The sequence below is a fragment of the Dermacentor andersoni genome, chromosome 5 (assembly GCF_023375885.2).
Source record: "Dermacentor andersoni chromosome 5, qqDerAnde1_hic_scaffold, whole genome shotgun sequence".
Taxonomy (NCBI): domain Eukaryota; kingdom Metazoa; phylum Arthropoda; class Arachnida; order Ixodida; family Ixodidae; genus Dermacentor; species Dermacentor andersoni.
The window spans coordinates 105496294-105515447 of record NC_092818.1 but is presented as its reverse complement, the minus strand read 5'-3'; the positions used below and the strand labels follow the sequence as shown (position 1 = coordinate 105515447).

General features: G+C 45.1%; 1 protein-coding gene across 1 annotated transcript in view; it reads left to right on the top strand.

Moving 5' to 3' along the window:
• The window catches only part of LOC126532033 (cell surface glycoprotein MUC18-like), a 73654-nt gene that overhangs the window by 37823 nt on the left and 16677 nt on the right, over positions 1 to 19154 (top strand). The window contains exons 3-8 of the mRNA XM_050179732.3: positions 833 to 949; positions 7881 to 8084; positions 10995 to 11291; positions 13740 to 14030; positions 15303 to 15697; positions 17180 to 17492. Of these exons, the coding sequence (XP_050035689.1) occupies positions 833 to 949; positions 7881 to 8084; positions 10995 to 11291; positions 13740 to 14030; positions 15303 to 15697; positions 17180 to 17492 (1617 nt within the window). The remainder of the gene's footprint in view (positions 1 to 832; positions 950 to 7880; positions 8085 to 10994; positions 11292 to 13739; positions 14031 to 15302; positions 15698 to 17179; positions 17493 to 19154) is intronic.

The following is a 19154-nucleotide window of genomic DNA, read 5'->3' as shown; positions in this document are numbered from 1 at the left end:
CCCCTCGTTCGTGCGTGGTCGGTGCTCTTAGAGGAATTACAGTTGATTAGTTGTTTCTGACACACGGTTTCTGCGTGTGAGTTTTATTAGTATGACTGGTGCGTCCGATAAGTGAACGGCACGTTTCAGTGGACAGTGACGAAAGGCGTCAGCCATGCCACGAGCTCGCAGTAAAACTGTGCTTACGCTATGCTTATGCAGAAATCACTCCACATTCAGTGCCCCCATATTACGTGATGCTTTATCATGTGCAGAACTCTGCTTTTTGCCTCTGGAGTAGCTATCTCTAATAATGTCCTGTTGAAAAAAAATAAACGTACTGATACGCTGGCTCCATTCCTGCATAAATACAGCAATAATAAAAAGCAAAAAGAAAATGAGCGCTCACATTGCTGGACAACTTGGCTTCCGTTGCGTGGAATCAGTGGAATGGGTTGTGACGCCAGCTCGGCTTTCTCTGTAGAAAAAATTTAAAAAATCCGCAGCTAAGCGTTATCAAGCTTGGTATTTCATGGACTACAAATGGCCTTAAAAGAATTCTCTTAACTGCTACCGCTAATAAAAGCACACCACCTTGCCCTTTTCGTGCTCTGCTAAATTGCAGTAGTCGACGGGCTTCACCATCGATACACGTCGGAAAAAGAGTACGTCTCAAACAACTTGTGCTCAGGTGGTATATAGACAATATGAAATTATAAGTATATTGAGCAACCGAAACGTTCAACATTGAATGTAGACCAATCTTTTTGGTAAAGTCAACCGCCCTCCTTAGAAAGCGCTGTGCTCGGCTTACTGCTGCTCATCCTAAGACTGATCTCCTTTGGCTGTGCAGAACCACCAGGCACCCCTGTGATAAGGGAGGCCGTCGGCGACCGGGAGCCTCTTCGGAGTCTCATCGGTCCCTACAATGAAGGGGACAGCTTGGCACTAGTGTGCGACGTCGAGGGAGGTGAGTCGCATGTGTACAACGGTTGCATTCATCTAATAAGGTTATCTAAACACAGCGCTGTCCTTGTACTGCATAAAATGTGGACTGGTTGACGACGACTGCGCGTCATTGAAGAAGGCTACCCTTCATGACACAAGTCGTGCTCATAGATAAGGACCTAACTTATAAATAAAAAAAAAGAAAACATGACAGTGCTACTTAGCAATAGTTATACATACACAATGTGCGTAATATAACTACGTTCAGTTAACTCAGCAAAAATATGAACCGTCCTTAATACACCTGAGACAAGACGTCGATATACTAAGCGGTAGGAATTTCCAACCTGCTTTAACCCGACGACGCTATATTATTAAAAAATGGCGTATGTAAGAGCAGCAAACAAATTTCGGGATTTATAACGCATGTTAAAATTATGCGTTGGGTGGCGGGCGGATTTTACCTCGCTTCGCTACACGTTCTCGAACGGAAAAGCTATCGTCAACTAATTCCATTACTGGGTTTACGCTCCTGTTCAGCCTATCTACTAGCGGTCTTATGGGATGATTTCTTTGAAGCTTCAGTGCACTTATGGAAGCACAACATTACAATGTCTGCGTTAATCAACATGCACGGAAGTGAAGTGGTCAAAATCGCACTGTATTTCGCGAGGTGGCTCAGATGATATATCGTTCACTGCTGCTGCAGAGCACGAAATGGTTCTTTGTTTCTGGAACCATGACCGGATACGATTTGCGGTCGTTACGGCCGCGCTTTAATGGGAGCGGATGGCGTCAGAGACGCGCGCTGGTTAAGGCCATTCTGAAGCGATTAACTATTCCGAGCGCTAAACGAGGCGCACTGGTCAATGGTGCAACATTACGTTCGGACTACGTCCCTCGTGGTATAACTAACAGTTCTTTACACTTAAAATTCAAGTACCGATCAGTTTTGCACAAGGCTAAGTTGTATACCATGTGTGTGAGTACTTTGCTTCCTACAAAAAAAAATTGCACGATAAATATAACGCGTTTCCGCTTGTTCAAGCAGATTACCTAAAGAGGTGGAACTTACTTGCACGACCAATTGCAGTTTCGAAGAAGCTTTTAAAAAGATTCACAAAGTAATTTTCAAATTATTCACTTAGCGCGCATACTGCAATAGCAGAAGTGAAGCTGAGCTATTGTGAACTGATGGTCGCTTAGTAGATATGCTGAGATTGGCGCCACTTTCAGAATATTTGTCCCAAGAATCTGCTAAATAGCGTATCAACGTTGCAGTTAAGATCGCCTCGAAGATCATGACGCATGCTTTTGAAAAAGTGCAACGAACGCCAATGTACTCCGAAACACGCTTTAAGGTCGTATGTCTACTAAGTGACGCTAAACTTATGATTGCTGCTAAGCAAGCATGATTTTGCACTCCTCTGCTTTCATTCTAGAATTGCAACATCTGGAATAATGTAAATAATATTACGGTAATCGGTGACTTTTTAATTGGCTACTCGAATAATAAAATTTCTCATGCAGGTAACTATCACCTCTTCCAAAATCAATCTAAAAGGCAAAATAATTCGTTCCCTCACATGTGATTTCTAAAAAAATCTATTCGACCCGAAGAAAAATCTGGTATAAAGAAAACAGTGACTGATTACTAATCAGCCAGTAGAGAATACAAAGCACCACGAAAATGAAGAGAACGAGGAAGAAGTGAGCCGTTTAACCAGTAGCTCTTTTATATGGGATGGGATTATATGGGATGTCATGACAAATAATATAAACATGTGTATGTAGAGTAGCACCTTTTCACACGGGCATGTATACGTAATTTCCGAGTATCGAGAGCCGAGTGATATCAGTACAACGCTCAATTAAATTTCACCTGCCGTGGTGGCTTATTGGATCTGACATTGCGCTGCTAAGATTAAGGTCGTGAGCTCGATATTGGCCGCCGCGGTTACATTTCAATGTGAGCCAAATGCAAAAAGACAGGTTTACTTAGATTTATTTGCAGGTTAAAAAGAACCAAGAAAAAAATAACAGGTGTTTGAAATTCATTCGGTCCCCCCCCCCCTCCTTGCCTACGGCATGCCTCATAATCAAATGGGAAGTTTTCAACGTAAAACCCCTGAATTTATTTAGTTATTATTTTCCTTTCACTTCCTACTCGTACATCCAAGCAACAACGCTAAAAGATTGCGGTATTTGTTGTGAATGCGGTTGGCTGTTCTGGTCCACATTGCTGAAACAAAAGATGAAGGAGGTCGAGCACCAATGTTCTGGTTAAGTCAGTAAGCCCAACACGTTTTCCCACTGATTTGCTTGACTGTGAACGCGATTCCTTTAGTAAGCCGTTTAAACGGGGGACGTGCAGGGCAGAAGTTGAGACGCCGGCGGCGCTCGACGCGTGAGAGCAGGCTCAAATATTAAAAAAAAACACAGACAGAAAAGCGCTTCTCAGCACCGGCTCGACGCAGGAACTTTGCCGCCAGTTGTTCAGCACAGTGGAAAGTGGGCGGCTACCGCCGGACCCAAAGAGCAGCGCTCGTCACCTCTTAAACAATAGCCTCGCACAGGCGCTCGACTCCAGCGGTGGCGTCGGGGCATTCTCTTTCATGGCGAGCACAAAGCGGACCGGAAGAGGGTGGGACTACGCAGATAGCCTGCCGACTCTGGAGAGGCTCTCCTCGACACCGCGGCTCGTTAGCGCTAACGCTTTACGGCAGGCAGCCCGAAACAGGGGGATCTGGAAGCCACCGAAGCAAACACGCACAGAAAAAAACAACAACTACATTCGCTGTCACCTTGACACTTATGAAGATGCTGGGAGAAAAGCTACGCCTGCAACTGGAGGGCCTCCCGCGCGTGCCCCATTTGTCGTAAAAATGCAACGTTGCTGGGGAAGCTCCAGAACAGGAGCTGCGGATTTCCATCCGTTCAGAGGACTACTGTTTTCTTTTTATTTTTTTTGCCAACAGTGGCTTCGCTGCTCTGTTGCCTATGGGCTCTCCTTTCGCAAATGCTGCGATATAGCTTGCGGGTTTCTCTAACCTAATATGTTTCAACGCTTGCTCGTTTTTACGCCCTCAACTAGTCGGCATGCACACCGAGCGGCCCCGCCTCTCGCGCTCCGGACTCATTTTTGGCGACAACAGGGACAGCAGCATCTGAATAAAGCCTCGTTGTGCCTGTCCCCAGAGGCACAATTAATCGACCTGCCCGAGGCGCAGCCTCTGTCAGTCTTTTATACATTGTACCCCCCCCCCCCCCAACTTTGTACGCTCGTACACAATTTCCCGTCAGCCTTCGGGGCTTTCCTTTGTCCTACGTGCTGTATCCCCTCCCCCTCCCTTTTTTTCCTCTAACCAGTTTCATGTCTCGGAGTACTTCGAATTCGCTTTCATCGTATAGCACCCTAAAACAAGGCAGTCTTTAATGACGGTCGCTGTGCAGCGCTTTTCGTGTTTCCAGTGTTTAGCGTGAAATGACACGTGTTTCTGAGTGCTGACTATTAGGGAGACGGTGCTCTTTGTTCGCTACGCCTCGAAGCCGCTTTGTTATGTGCCTGCGTGTGCTGCATTTCTCTAGTCTCTTGCGCGTTACTCTTGAAAACGCATTAGCGAGCACCGAGCGCGCTGAACAAAGAGGAAGGGCGACGCAGGTCATGCGCACAGAACTACTCGCTCACGTGTTGCTGTAATGGTTGTGAATTTACCACGCTCGCAAGACGCATTGGCTTGATCAGTGCAAACATTGTTTCGAGCAGGTTGTTCGAGAATTTAGTGACACGAATCGCGCCTAGTTTCCTTGGAAAACTATCGTCTTGCGAAAACGAGATCAATGTCTGCTTTTGCGTATGTTGAACAGTCGATATTTGGGATTCAGGAGAATCTGGGAACTGAAGAGGAGCGAAAAGATTTTGTGCGATGCTGTTTGCGACTTGCGCGGGTAATTGGAACATTTAGGCGTGCCTGACAGACAAAAGATATATTACAACAACAGGCGACTATCTTACGTGTGCATTAATAAAGTGATGCCACCAATGCTGAAACAGGGACCTGAAGGATTCTGAGCCGTACGGTTTACACTTCTATCTGAATGCTTGTCGTAGGCATTTGATTGCAGCTACCTTACATTCGTAGACCAACAAGCTTAGTTTTGCTGTGACGTAGAGTTCTTGTGCGAAGACAAGAGAAGCATATGCTTATAAAATAACCCATAAGAGCTAGCGATGCAGTAACCCTAGAAAAATAAGACAACAAACAGGAGCATGAGAGATTCGACTCTAGTGCAATGTTTAATGCAATGTCACTCTATTGCAGTAACTCACCAACGCTATGATGTGGAACTGAGTACACGCAGTACACCAGAATTACATATAATTACGGGGTTTTACGGGTCAAAACCATCATATGCTCATAAGGGACGTCGCAGTGAAAGACTCCGGATTAAATTAGAACACCTGTGGTTTTTCCAATGTGCACCAAATGCAAGGCACACGGGCGTTCTCGCGTTTTCATTCCCGTTGAAATGCGGCCGCTGCGGCCGGGATTCTATCTCGGCCACGGCACAGGCACTTCTGACGCCACAGCTATAAACGCATTATCTTGATAGGTTATTTAAGCCCACATTTTTTTAATGCCTTTTCGGAAAAGCTATATGGTGGGCTGATTTAATTGTGCAATCACGAACTTGTGCAATCACGTAAACTTGTGCAATCACGCCAACTTGTGTGCAAGAAATCTCCCCCCCCACCCCCCTTTCCCCCTGCGCATTGCGTCTCGAGCACAACACTCATCATCGTGGATTCCCTTGGAATGGCAGTCGCGGTTGTCTCCTGAAATTGCACGGTTATACGAATAAGTAATTTTTAGTGCAAGACGCTTGCTTAAGACAATATTTGTGAAAGTATTGTACAGATGTCTTAGCTCCCACATAGAAAATGAAAACCACGTTGACGACCATAGCCACACAGCTTTGGCGGTGAATCCGGTGTTAAGCTCACTTCAGCGGAAGACAAATGTAACAAAAGGTTAAATATAAACTTTACGTGATAATCAGAGTCACCTTGCCGTCGGTTATGGTGTATTGACTAATATTTACGGGGCGATAACGCGCTATCTATGATTTATTATTGCACTTAATTGTTAACACGAAGGTTGTCGTTACAAGTTCAGGGCTCGTTTATTTAGGACCTTGTGTGTTCTGGGAGAAAGAAATTACGTTAAATTGCCAGAAGTTGACGATGCTATAGCGATGTACCCAGGGCAATTTGTGGGTTGTTTTACCAGGTAGCTTTGCAGCAGAGGCAATGCCAAGTTGACGAAGAGCCCCACAAACGCGCATAGTGATGGTGCAATGATGCGGGACGTTAAAGATTTTTTGTATCTATGCAGTGGTATCATTAATTAAGACGATACTTCTCGGAATCGCTACCGGCGGTGACGACCGCTTTGAACCGTCCTCTGCAATACTTTTGGATTGTATTGTCTTCTGACTTTTTCACAAATGATCGCCGTATAAGCCGTCACCCGCAATATTATTAAGCAATTCGACGGTGAAGAAGCGCAAACTTAACTTCTGTAGAAACGTCCCACGAAGAAATTCCCGTGGAAGTAGCTTGGCCATTCCAAAAACCGGCAGTTGGTAATAAGTGTGATTATATCTATACTCGTGTTCACTGTTTAAACTGAGTTCAATATCCCCTGTTACCTGGCGTTATCGAGAAAATGGCTTTCGAAAGTAAGCGTTTAGGTGCAATGCATGTGATCGTACTGTAAACTGTTGCTCAAAAGCAGTGCTTAAAGTCAAGAGGGGAGGGACCCAACTAGATTTCTTAAGCAGGTGCTCAGGCTCTCCTAGGCAGGTGAATTGTGCAACGGCAGCACCCATTTGTAAAGCGCTGGAGGTGACTTTATTACCAGTAGTGCCTTGTGCGGGGAAACTGTAACTCTTCAGTTTGTGGATCAATAATTTATTCGCAATTGAAAGGTATATGTGCCAAGAGCAAAAAACAGGAAATCAGGCATTTTCGTACTGCTACATGCATTTTCCCGAAGCATCGCATAGGACTGTTACCTTTCTTCGACTAAGATTCCTGGCACAGCATACTGCTTCATTTTAACGCGAATTTACCTGCTCGTGAATAACACAAGGGAGACCTTGGTTTCTTTAGGTGATCAGTTACTTTTCCTTCGTTTCGTCGTGCATTATCAGTGCTGTGGTATACCAACGACTAACGCAGTTCAACTTTTCTAGACATGTTGGTGCGAAACCACAAAACATGATGTTGTAGTGCCTGAGATTGTCAATGAAGCAATGCAACTAGTGCTCTGTGTTGCAGCTAGGCTTACTTCCTTTGAGTTCACATATCATTAAAACTTTGCACCACGACTTACTTTTGAAAAATACCTTTCCAAAATGCCAAATTTTTCTAGGTGCTTCATTGAATCAGTACATTAAATAAATTCCCGAAACATACTAGGAATAATATATTTATTTGCAGAAAACCCTTATATTTTCTTTATTCTTGAGAAAGTTAGTTTCACTGCACAGCTTGAAGTTGACTTTTTCAGTGCCAATGAAGTAAGCAAAAAGTCGACGCCCCAGACACAGCTTCTGTGACCTGTGAGTGTTGTCGCGAAACTGGCGGTCACGTAAATCACATTTAGCCTAGCATTCATGCAGTAAGATGCGCTCATCTTCACCTGTGTGCGTGACACGATGCTTGGTTATTTAGTAAACGAACGTTTAATAGAATATATGCGGCCGGTAAAAGCGCTAACCTTACTTCTTATAGCTGTCTAGTAATTTGCTGTCGCAAAGAATGGTTCGCCTTAAGCCCTGCTCAAAGGTAAGATTTAGCATTGGTGCTAGTCGACGCGCATGTCTTCGATTCACCAGAGGTGCCCTTTGCTTGGCCATTCCCACACGCGTGGTTCTTCCTTCGGCAGGCGTTCCCGAGCCCAGCGTCACCTGGTGGCGAGAGAGCGTGCCGCTGGAGAGCGTCCTCACCGAGCACCGGCCGGGCGTCCGCCGCAGTGCACTCGGGCCGTTCGTTCTGCGTCGCCAGGACCTGATGGCTGTGCTGGTGTGCCAGGCATCGAATTCCAACCTGACATCGCCGCTCACGACGTCTGTGACACTTGACATGAACTGTGAGTATAGCGCACTTACATCACTTTTATTTTATTTTCTTTGTTTGGGACTCTTCCAAACGACGCATTTCGAGTTTAGCAACGATGGTATTCAAATGAGGCATCTTATTTATTTGTAAATGTGCCTCAATTGAACTTCTCCACTATAATGGCAGCATTACAGCGGCAGCCTTACCTCCTTTGTTGAGAAGTGCACTATTTGAATTAACTCACCGACTGAAGGCCTATGTGTGCTTACTTCAAAAGCTATGGGATTGAACTCGAGTTACTGTACTTTGAAAATAGCCCCGGATTCGGTTACCGTCAGTGCTACCCAGGCTTCAAAGTATACGTTGCCTATAACCATTAATGCATATAATGTATTTCACGTGGCATATGCCTTTGAAGCAATGGCGTCATCACACTATTGGCCTCTTCGTTAAAATATTCACTAGACAGCACAGCCGACCAGCGATTTGCAGCAAACAAATGCTCAATGAAAAGTGTTAATCAATTCACTCGTATACCAGATGCAGGGTTGCTGCAAGGCAGTTTTCTTTTCATCTTAATAACTTTTCTATTTTAGGCGTTACAGTGGTTAATAAGCGATATTAACCCAGCATGCATAACTTGTCGGTGATGCCTAATGATGTCTATTTTCCTTCCTTGATATACATGCGGCCTTACATTGCTGAACGAGAGTTCCACTGACCGATAACTACAGCAACTGATATTACACACCCTATCAAACTGCTCGCTTCTAAAACCTTTCCGGTTTTCCCGTAGAACACCTTTTGGTTAAACTTGACCAGAGAGCTCTAAGGCTTCCATAAAAAACACGTGCAATCAAAATGTTTTTTTTTTTCTAAAGACTGTCTTTTTCAAAACGTTACACTCTCATGCTACAGAAACTCTCGCCTATATTAATCGGTGTGATGGAAAAATAGAAGACACCGCGAGAGCTTCGGTTATTATAAACAAGATAATCAAGCATCTGAGCTTGTTAATTCCGTTGGTTAGATTTATTTGCGTCGTTAGCTCTCCCAGAACTTCCATTCTCCTCGCTCAGCGGTTTGTTATCTTCAACGACGTAGTCTACAAAAGCGTATAGTTACATTCGGATAAGAGTTCGGGATCTGTTTTTCTTTTTTTTCGGAATGGAAACGGAACAAACAGTTAGATGGTACACAGGAAGGAAGAACCACTGGGTCGTACGAAATCCTTAGTGCTGTATGCATCTGAACGCCAGAGCAGGTCTCCAATCGAATTCTGTGGCAGCTCGGGTGCATTCTGTTTCATCGTTTTTTTTAAAGGCTCCCGAAAATTTACTTTGGGAAAAAAAAAACTATCTTTGGAGGAAAAGGAAACTTGCAGGCTCCGCAACCGCCCCGCATCATTTAGCGTGCTTACTTGTGCAAAGCGACCTGCTTTCACTCGGAAGCCAAATACAAAGAGCGGTTCAGCCACTGTATTTTGCGCTTATGTTTGGTGCCCTTATTTTCCTGTGCGATCAGATTTCGTTCGTTTCAGTCAGTGCATAAGCAGTCACACACAATGCCTGGCCGCTGCTGTAGCACACGTTAATGTTAAACCAAAATGAAATCTATATAACATAGCGCACATAAGTCCTAACGCGACTCTTCTTCATAATAATCATAACACCGCTACAGTCTTAAATGGTTTTGCTCGCTACGTCCAAGCAGTTCTCGTTAAGATAGGATTTTCATTTGGTGATTATGAATAGTGGAGTGGGTACCTATATGCTGCTTACAAACATGAACTATCTGTAGGTTTCATACGGGCAATATGCAAGCACTGCAGATGTTGCTTGCACAGTTTGTTTATGGGCTGAATTTCACGGTCACAACTTTCGGGAGCAAGTAGACTTTGCAAATACGTGATTAAAAATATTTTCAATTTTGCAATTAAATTTACGCTTATATTAAAAAAATTGAAGACACTCGCATTCGAACGCAAGTGCATGCTATTTTATCTTCTAGAGCTCTTGCGTTGTGAAATACTCATAATATAATTTGACATGAAGTACGCTAATTTCCCAATCAGTGACGGTAGATTTAACACAAACGGGGCCTACTATGTATGTGAACTATACGCACTTTTCATTTCATAGCTGGAAAATCATGGTCGAAGAACTTTTATGTATAACGGAGATTGGCATAGATCGATAAAAAAATATGATAGAGTTGATAAATGTGTGAGTCGTTGAATCCAACAAAGGAGCGTGACATGAATATTTATTTCAAAATATTACAGCGTAAAAACACAACGCATACGCTCACACACACAGTATACATATATATATATATATATATATATATATATATATATATATATATATATATATATATATATATATTACTTCCCCAATAAATATGGTATCGCTCTGCTTCGCAAGACGCGTAGCGTGTTACATCGCTTAATGCGATGATAACTTGATTCAGGCAGGTCATACGACAGAACATCAATACACAAATGACATACCGAACGCGACCGAATAAATAACACTACATACTGCATAAAGGCGCTTTTAACGCGTCTGCGAAAGACACGGCACTGTGAACGCAAAATCTACTGCGGACTGCTATTTGGGCAAGCTTTGTCTACAGAGTCACTAAAGCATTGCATTTTCTTATATATGCCTACATAATAAACAAACATTCACTTATATTTAGGTATTCTATTTCTTGTTTTTCTGTTTTTCTATTACTTCTTTTTTTTTGTCAATGCATCACTGTCATGGTGCCGAGGAAAAAAAGCAGCAGTGTGTTAACCCGCATTAGGCCCGCTACAAAAAATAACCGCCCCGCACTTCACCAGCCATAACGGCGATAATCACAGCTACCGTAAGCATCGAGTATCCTTCCTGTTCCTGCTTGCTTCCGAAAGGCCCGATCGCACACTTCTTCGCAGTCCGTCCGCTAGAGGTGAGCGTGGAGGCGGTGAGTCCCACGCTGGAAGCCGGCAAAACGGGCTGGCTTTCGTGCCGCGCCGTCGGCTCGCGCCCTCGATCGCGCATCACGTGGTTACTGGGCGATCAGGTGCTCACCGGGGCTCGACAGAACGAGTCGCTGGACGGCAACGTGACCCTCTCGTGGCTCGCACTTCGCCCAACTGCGCGACACCACGGACGCATGCTCCGATGCCGGGCCGACAACGACCTGATCCCCGGCTCGGACATCTTCGCAGAGTTCAGGCTGCAGGTGCTTTGTGAGTATACGTTATCCTTTTTTTTGTCATTTCTTTTCAGCTTGTTCTCTATGCGATTTCATGTTGTTTGCATATCGTATTGACCGCAAATGAAGACGCAGTAAAGACAGTTGAAAGTTACCACCCGTGTTGTTTTTGTGTTCTTTTTCGCTGTCGCCGTCTTTATTTGCGGTCAATATGATATGCATTAAAAACCAACTAGGCCAAACAGAAGTTCTTATTTGTGCTGTCTGCATATGACCCTTCTTGCCTGATCTGGTACCATCGTTGTATTTAGAGATTTATTAATCAAGGAGTGCGGAGAGAACAATCACTCAATAACCTCTGTTTCGGCCTGCTCCTGCTTTATTTATGCACGGGTGTCTACCCGGGATAGCTTTCGCCTTGCATCAGTTGCGACATGAACACAGACGGTCAGGCCCATATTCAAAATGTCAATATCCACAGAAACAATATTTAAGGAACGTGCATATACATAGCGCGCAACGTAACTTTAGCTAAACTTTAGAAATATGCAAATGCCACGTAGCTAGGCACAACCAAGGTAATCCTGTTTGTTGTCGCTTGGAGATAACAAGATTATTTTTACATTCTGCCAAAATACATTAGTTCTAATTATTTAATCAAGCCCTCAGTTAACATAATTAGATGAAGAATGTCAATGAGGAAATTGTGCAGGAACGTGAAAAACTCGCGGTACAGCTTTCTGTTGCTCAATACGTGCTACATAACAGTACTTTTCCGGGCGTGAAATAAGCATGCGAAAACACGCAAAGTGCCTCGGGCGGCCAGTTGCACGGCGATTTTTTTCCGTTGACCTGCCAACAACTTAGTTAGCGCACCTTGTTTATTCAGATTGCAAGCGCCACGGTTGGTGTAGTACTTGCTGGAAGGCATGCGGACATCCGCGATGGCGCTAAAACGTTCGACGAGTCATCCATAAAAGCCGACGCGCTTGACCCGCAGATCAGATTGTCAACGATCACTGGCTTCGCGCTCGCCGCTGTCGTTGTGCTTGAGTGTGGCTTGTTTTCCTGGGCACAAGTTCGGCCAATAAAGAGTTACATATGTAACTCGCGGTTTCGACACCACGTCGTTCTTCACCGTCAATACAACGTGACAGTATAACGAAAATCACTGATGGTGTTCAATGAACATTTCAAACGACTTCGTGTGCCGTTTCGATGACATGTTAAGGCGAATTAGAAAATTTGCGACCAATAATCACCAGACTGGTTTACCAGTAGTGACTCCACAGTATGCTGTTGTTTATCAAGTGCTGTTAGAGACCCTACTCATTGGTAATGCGTAAGCATCATTGTACTACTTCCCCCAAAATTTGTCCGTCCGTCTGCCTGTAACGACTCACGTGATGCGCCTCATAGGTGTACATGGGAATATATATATATATAGCTAACTTGGACCAAGATTGTAAAAATACCCAAGAGCTCTAGAGAAATCATACCGACTGCATATGGTAGCCGTAGTCGTATGTACTTACGGCCACCATTTTTTTCATCACGAAGTATTACCTGATTACTTTTTTTAGTGAACTCTTTAATTATGGCTTTAGTGAACTCTTTAATTATTATTACACAGTTGTGGAGCACCTTAAATAACCACTGAATCAAGTATTTATTTCGTGCTAAAGTGATCCTGGTTGTTTTTTCCAAGAAAAAATAAAAGCCCGCGAAATACGAAATAGATAAGAACTCTCACGCCTCTACTCAAGCGCCTACAAGCAACCATTGAAAAATATACGGCTGCATTCTCTTATCGCCGCATCGTTACAAGGCTCCGCAACGCTTATCAATGCGTCAGCGGCGTGTTCTCTTGGTGCCGCGACCATCACATAGCGTGAAGCCCTGTATCGAGCTGCCGTCGCTAGTAAAGCCGTGCGTCCGTAGCTATTCACTTGGGAGCGCTTGAGTAGAGGCGTAAGAGTTCGCATCTGTTTCGTATTTCGCGGGCTTTTGTTTTCTCTCGAAGAAAACCAATGAGGCAAAGCTGAGCACTAAACAAATGCTTGATTCGGAGGTTATTTGAGGTGCCCAACAACTTTGTAATTGATAGGTTTGCGATTCAAGCAATAATTTAAAAGTTCACAAATTAAAAATAATTGAGTAATACTTCGTGATGCAAAAAATACTGCCCGCAAATACATACGACTACGGCTATTATGCAGTCGGTACGATTTCTCTAGAGCTCTTGGGTATTCTTAAAATCTTGGTCCAAGTTAGCTGGGACGCCCTCTATGTATGTATGTATATATATATATATATATATATATATATATATATATATATATATATATATATACATTACACAATGCATGTGTGTGTGGTGCCGAGAAAGAATGCACTGACAAGTTCCACGAGAAAGTTTCTGGAGTAATTTTTCTGTTGTCGTCACATGCTGCGTTCCCTTTCTCTTGACAACAATTTCCAGTCCCACCGAAGCTCACGCTGCGCCTCGCGTCTAGCCTGCGACGCTCACAGCTGCGCGAGGGTCAAGACGTCTACCTAGAATGCGTTGTCGAGGCGAATCCTCCGGTCTCCGATGTGAGCTGGTGGTTCGGCGACCGTGAGCTGTTCACCGACTCCACGGGAGGCGTCCTCGTCAACAACCGATCATTAGTGCTTCAGAAGGTGCGTCTCGACGCCAGAGGGCCCTACAGTTGCAGCGCCGCAAATTCACAAGGGCAGGGTTCCAGCAACACGCTCTTCCTGAACTTCCATTGTAAGTACAGGACTCACGAACGTTTTCATTCGAAATTAGGTTCATGTTCTTTACAAATGTTTGTCCTTCTCTCTTTTATTTGTTTATTGACTGAAATTGAGTGAGGCAGTCCTTCTGACTTGTTCTTTTCCCTCAATAAATGTGCTGCGTTGCGTAATTGTCCACTGTAACTCCCTGCCCCTTGTTTCCTGTCACCTGCAATTTCATTATCATATTTTTTGGCATGTAACGCACCTCCTGCTGTGCAGGTTCTGTAGAAAGCGCTGAAAACTCTCGGTTGAACGTGTGCGCCGTAACCTGCTCGGATTTTTTGGCGAAGTAACTATGTTTACTCATGAATGAAACGAATCAACACACTTTCGTGCCAGCTAACCTTATCACTTACTTCCGTCAGTGCCTTTGTCCTAAATGGCTGTATATGTCGAAGCGGATCTCATAATTAACAACAAAATCATAGTCGGACTGTAAAAGAACGAGAAATAGACTGATCGCGAAATGCATGCGACAAAATGTTATTGCAAAGATGCAGAGGAGTGAAAAAACGCACTGTTGAGGATAACCTGAAGGCTAAATATCAGTAACTGAAAGACAGAAGGGCAACATAGTGTTATGATCTTATTATGCGTGATGAAGCACGCTCATACTCGCAACCAAAAGTTATGAAATAAATTTAGCAGCAGTGAGGATTGTGTTCTGAGCCAGCGGCTTTCCATCCAATCAGCGGCATATATGAAGAGTCGGTGCCAGCGACCTGTCTGTCTTACTAGAGTAGATGGTCGCCATGAGAAGTGGCAAGAAACAAATAACATTTCAGTTGCAGTATTTTCACTGGTTACCCTCCCTGCATTTCCTCTATCTGTATGGCTTCCTCTAGTGAACGGCATTTCTGATGGCACCTAAAATATCAACAGTTATTTTTCAGGCAGCAATGCTTGAGCTAGCATGGTCCCAACCAAAAATAGCCAAAGGAAGCAAAGAGATGGCTAATTAACCTGCCTGTGGTGATTTCAACCAATTGTGCAGCAGCATTAGAGTGTAGCAGATGGAGCCATTTACTTTGAGACGTAGACCACGCTTTCCTAAGTTATGCGAAATTCCACTATAACCTATAAGCAACCGCGAAAACCTTCGGTAGCTGAAAATAAACAGCTAAGAAGTATAAAAGGTAACCGACTACGTCGACCAAGTTACTTACAGCTGTAATCAGAATTTAATTATGACTGCTTTACACAAATAATTTCGCGTGCATGTTCCACTTGAAACTCCACGCAGATGCACCTGTTTGCCGCCGCGGGCAACCACAAGTGTACGGCGCGGCGTCCAACCAGCCAGTGCGGGTCAATTGCGAGGTGCAATCGGAGCCGGCTCCAACGTCGTTCCACTGGCGACTGGGCAACGAGTCACTGACCAACTTCACTAGTTTAGGCCACTCGAGTCATGTGACCTTGGTGCCCCGCCGCATACCCCAGGATCTCACTAAGCGGCTGCTTTGCTGGGCCACCAACGACGTTGGCACACAACGTGAGCCATGCGCTTTCAGCCTGGTGCCCGCGCGAGACCCGGAGACTCCGCGCAACTGCAGCCTACACAACCGAACCGCTAGTGCGTTCGCCGTAGAATGCGAGCCAGGCGATGACGGCGGCATGCCACCTGTGTACGTGCTTCAGGTGAGAAGTACAAGATACGGTGCTCGCACTATTGGTGGTCATTGTATGCGCACGTGATAAATGCATGGTTGTTTATGTTTGTGCGTATTCGTGTAGTATTATCGGTGTCTTCCTGGGCTTACCTGCAGAACGATATCTCGATTCATGCTCTTTGACTGTATTCAATGTACTGCGGTGCATTTTAGTGATTTCCTTTTGCTTGACTTGCGGTGAGGAGTAGCTAGAGCCCAAAAACAGTGCCTACTCCTTTAAAATCATGTCATTGAGATGACTAAACGGATCACTTCGCGCGTGGGAGGACGGTGCGGCGAGAGCGCGTAATCTAGAACGTTGTGCTGTGAATGAGGACGCAATAGAAATTTCCGCCACTTCTACGCAATTCTCAGTCCACTCACAGAGATATCTGCATCTTTGACAATGCAAACGTCAGTCTTTTCGATCTGACCCGTGCAGTTTACTGTCTTCTTCACGGGGGAAGGTTGGGAATTCGGAAAGCCCCAAAGCACATATGGCTGGCCGGAAATTGGCACGGATGGCAGCTGGGTAAATGACGCAGCTCCTAAGGATCAAGGAGAGTGCGGCGACGTCAACGTTTCTCGGTTTCCGTGATTTGCATACAGCGGTCTGATGGGGCCGACATTGATTCGCTAGATTATTCGGTTTTACGCGCCAAAATTCCGATCTGAATATGAGGCATGTCGCATTGGGGGACTCCGGACTAATTTTGACCTCATGGTGTTCTTTAACTTGCACTTAAATCTAAGTACACGGGTGTTTTCGCATTTCACCCCCATCTAAATGCGGCCGCCGTGGCCGAGATTCGATGCCGCGACCTCGTGCTTAGCGGCCCAACACTATATCAACTAAGCAACCACGGCGGGTAGACATTAGTTCGCTGCATCAAGGTAACTAACTATGCGCGAGCTACAGACTCGTCTTCTTCATTTGAATTGATCACATCGTAGGTTCGGTGGGGGAGTTGAGTTTACAAGCAAGCAAGTTAAGCGTCATTATGCGCCATTTACGAAGACTTGCCCGTTTTCGTCCTCGGTGGCTACAGAAGCTGCCTCAGGTCAAGTACATAGACCGGGGTGCGTTTTTACTTCAAAAAAGTAGGTTATGTGACAACCTGTTGAAGCAATGGTTGTAATGCAGCAAATAGTTGTTGTGGGTTTAGTCTTGAGGCTTAATAAGTCCATTAGACAAAGAAATATTTCTGGCGAGCGCCGTCTAGCAACCCATGTCATCTACCAAGATGGAGACAAAGTCTGAAAAGCGCAAATGGCTCACTGTACATACAAAGAACCATGAAACAACTTCGAAAGTAATCTTGTTAGTTCTACTTCTCGTGTAGTTCTATTTTACACGCGTGCTTTCCTTTCGGCGCGCACATTTCTTTCTTTTGCACATGAAAAGTGGCCAACTGAGGCTGCAAATTCGACATTGAGGACGTTGTTGCCTCTTGTGACGTTCGCTATCCAGGTGCTCGACCAGTTCAACAGGAGCGTGCTTCAAGCGAATGCCTCGGACCGCCCAGCCTGGACTGTGAGCGGCTTGAACAGCGGCACTCGCCTGTCGGTCATGCTATACGCCGTGACGTCGAAAGGCCGAAGCGCGCTCACCTTGCTTCGCATCAAGACACTGGCTGGCTCCCAGTCCCTGACCGAACCCCTGTGGTCGGGCAGCCTCAGCCCGATTTTAGTGGCACTCATCGCTTGCGCCGTGGGACTGGTAGCCATCGTGTTTCTCGTCACAGTACTGCTACGCTACCGCAGCGCCAAGGAGAGACACAAGCGTGAGTCTTTACGACAACTATTTTCGCTATTCGTGTCCCTGTGTCACAAATTGTGGAGATCAACAGTGGTGGAACAAGGAATGTGTAAAACTGGAGCCTACTGAAACGTTTAGCGTTCACTCGATTGGTTCTATATGTTTTCCGTACCATAGCTATGGGAATTACACTACTTCCCGAGTGAAACATTCAGATGACCCATAACTCCCATACCAATAATTCGATATGAAGCATGTAGGATACCATACAAAACCCGTTTTTCCTATTTTTCATGTGATGTTATTGGATATAGGTATTATGAGAAATACAAGGTTTTTTCCGTTGTGTTACATGGAATTCATAAGGATTTGTTAAGAATCATACGGAATGCACGCTAAAAATTGATGGAGTTGGAAGGGCATACGGAACGTTTCAGTAGGGAGCCATCGTTGCGACAAGGATACTTGTTTTCGCCAATGCAAAAGCAAGACCGATTTGTTGAAAGGTGGACTCCAGCCAGAGACGGCTCACGTTCACCCAGTCTTGGATACTTCAGGTATCTTCCAGTGAACCTGTCCTGTTTGGAATGAACGACAAAAAAAAAAGAAGAAAAGAAACGAATGCGCTCATTTCTTCTTTTTTTTTTTTTTTTGCGCGTTACACCTATTAGAAGACAGCAGGCAATGATGGGAACGATAGCATCGCTGACATTTACTTTTATCCGCATTGTAGAAATATTAAGAAAAAGGGAAATAACAGTTGACTAAAATGCCGCTTTTCTCGGATGGGAGCCTAACCCGCACCTTCCGCATTACCAGCGCGATGCTCCATCAAGTGAGCCTCGCACTGTTACGAGGGGAGCATAGCGGTGGCTACGCTCCCTTCCACAATCTTCGGTGTATTCATGCGTACTATATTTGCTCCTGGCAGTGTTAGCCAGGGCCGCTCTGTCGTGTTTGCCAGTCACAACGTGTGTTTGCTAACGTGTGTTTGCTAGCGTCTGTCCATTCACATGGTTCGTGATGATTCTGCTGCTAGTTCCCTACACATCATGTACGATTTAACGAAAGCATAAAATGGCCAATTGAGCGAGAAAGACGGAAGCTGTCGTCTGGAAAAACAAAAAAAAAAAGGCCCATAATTTCCCGTTGGCTGTGACGCCACGTCACTTGCACGCGGAGCGGGTGAAAGGGAACACCTACCGCCATCTTGGCGCACTAGGTGTTGCGTGAGGGGAGAAGGCATTGCCGTGACGCCACGTCACCCTCACTCTCGGAGGCCTGTGTTATCCGCGAGTGCTTTGTACGCGCAAGCTCTCACCTATGCGCTAACTGCGCCTCGGTAATCGCTAAAGAAATTGATGTGTAAAAAAACAAAATAAATTCGAAAGGAAAGACAATGGCGGTGGTGAGTTTCGAACCTACAACCCCACGCTCAGAAGCCGAGCGTCTTACCCACCGTGCTAAATCAGCGCCTCCTAAATAACGGGCCTCTGCACTCTGCTTGATGACGTCATGCTACTTGGACCGAAATTTCCATTGCCAAGCCCGACGGGACGAAAGAGGTGACGTCAAAATTACCTCGGCCTACTCAGTAGCGTCTCCGTTAGCTTCTATGGCAGTCGGGCAAGATTCCATGACGTCATGGATCAAAGTGCACCAGCCTTGGGCTATCTAGAAGGCGTTG